This window comes from Buceros rhinoceros, unplaced genomic scaffold (assembly GCF_000710305.1).
Source record: "Buceros rhinoceros silvestris isolate BGI_N320 unplaced genomic scaffold, ASM71030v1 scaffold43253, whole genome shotgun sequence".
In the NCBI taxonomy this organism is placed as follows: Eukaryota; Metazoa; Chordata; class Aves; order Bucerotiformes; family Bucerotidae; genus Buceros; species Buceros rhinoceros.
The window spans coordinates 11,716-12,397 of record NW_010405021.1 but is presented as its reverse complement, the minus strand read 5'-3'; the positions used below and the strand labels follow the sequence as shown (position 1 = coordinate 12,397).

The following is a 682-nucleotide window of genomic DNA, read 5'->3' as shown; positions in this document are numbered from 1 at the left end:
TCAAAGTTAAAGTAGTGAGATATTACTGTGGCTGCAATGACCACCAGCAGCTCTATGGGGAACGGGGCCTTCATCTTCTTCTTATAGCGGTCATTGATCTCTTTGACGGGCATTATGATGGCCAAAGCAACCAGGCTGGTGACCAGGTCACAGATGTTGGTGTTCTGGATGTATCTGAAAAGGTCAACCCATGTGAGGATGAAGGACCCCACACCTTCGTGACGAGGTATTTTCAGTCCCAGGAGATACTTCATCTGGGAGGTGATAACGGTGAGGCTGGAGCCAGTCACGAAGCCACTGAGGAGAGGTTCTGACAGGTAGACAGCCACAAAGCCCAGCTGTAAAACACCCAGCAGGATCTGAAAAGCAAGCCAGCCATACCTTTAGCATCGATGAGAAGGGTTAGGAGAGGTGGCTGGCAATTCACGCCAGTTTGCTTCCACTTCAGCAGCTCTGGCTATTCTGTCTGCTGAGCTTTCGGTGTGAGGCAGAGACCTTTGTCTTCAGTAGTTTATCTGGGGTACGGAAAACTCAAGAGAGCTACCTGTGAGGCTCACCTAGAGATACCATACGAAGAAGTCTACAAGGTCCCTGCAGCTGTCTCCTTACCAGCAATAAGGGGACATAGCTAACAGAGAAATCCTGGGCAGCAGCCGTGTCACAGCAGCTGTGAGTACCGCTC

The 682-nt window shown here is 50.6% G+C and overlaps 1 protein-coding gene across 1 annotated transcript in view; it reads right to left on the bottom strand.

Moving 5' to 3' along the window:
• Window positions 1–682, bottom strand: part of LOC104491185 (sulfate transporter-like) — a gene marked incomplete at its 3' end in the record, with an annotated part of 3,686 nt that overhangs the window by 1,794 nt on the left and 1,210 nt on the right. Inside the window, exon 2 of the mRNA XM_010133563.1 lies at window positions 15–359. Within this exon, the coding sequence (XP_010131865.1) occupies window positions 15–359 (345 nt within the window). The remainder of the gene's footprint in view (window positions 1–14; window positions 360–682) is intronic.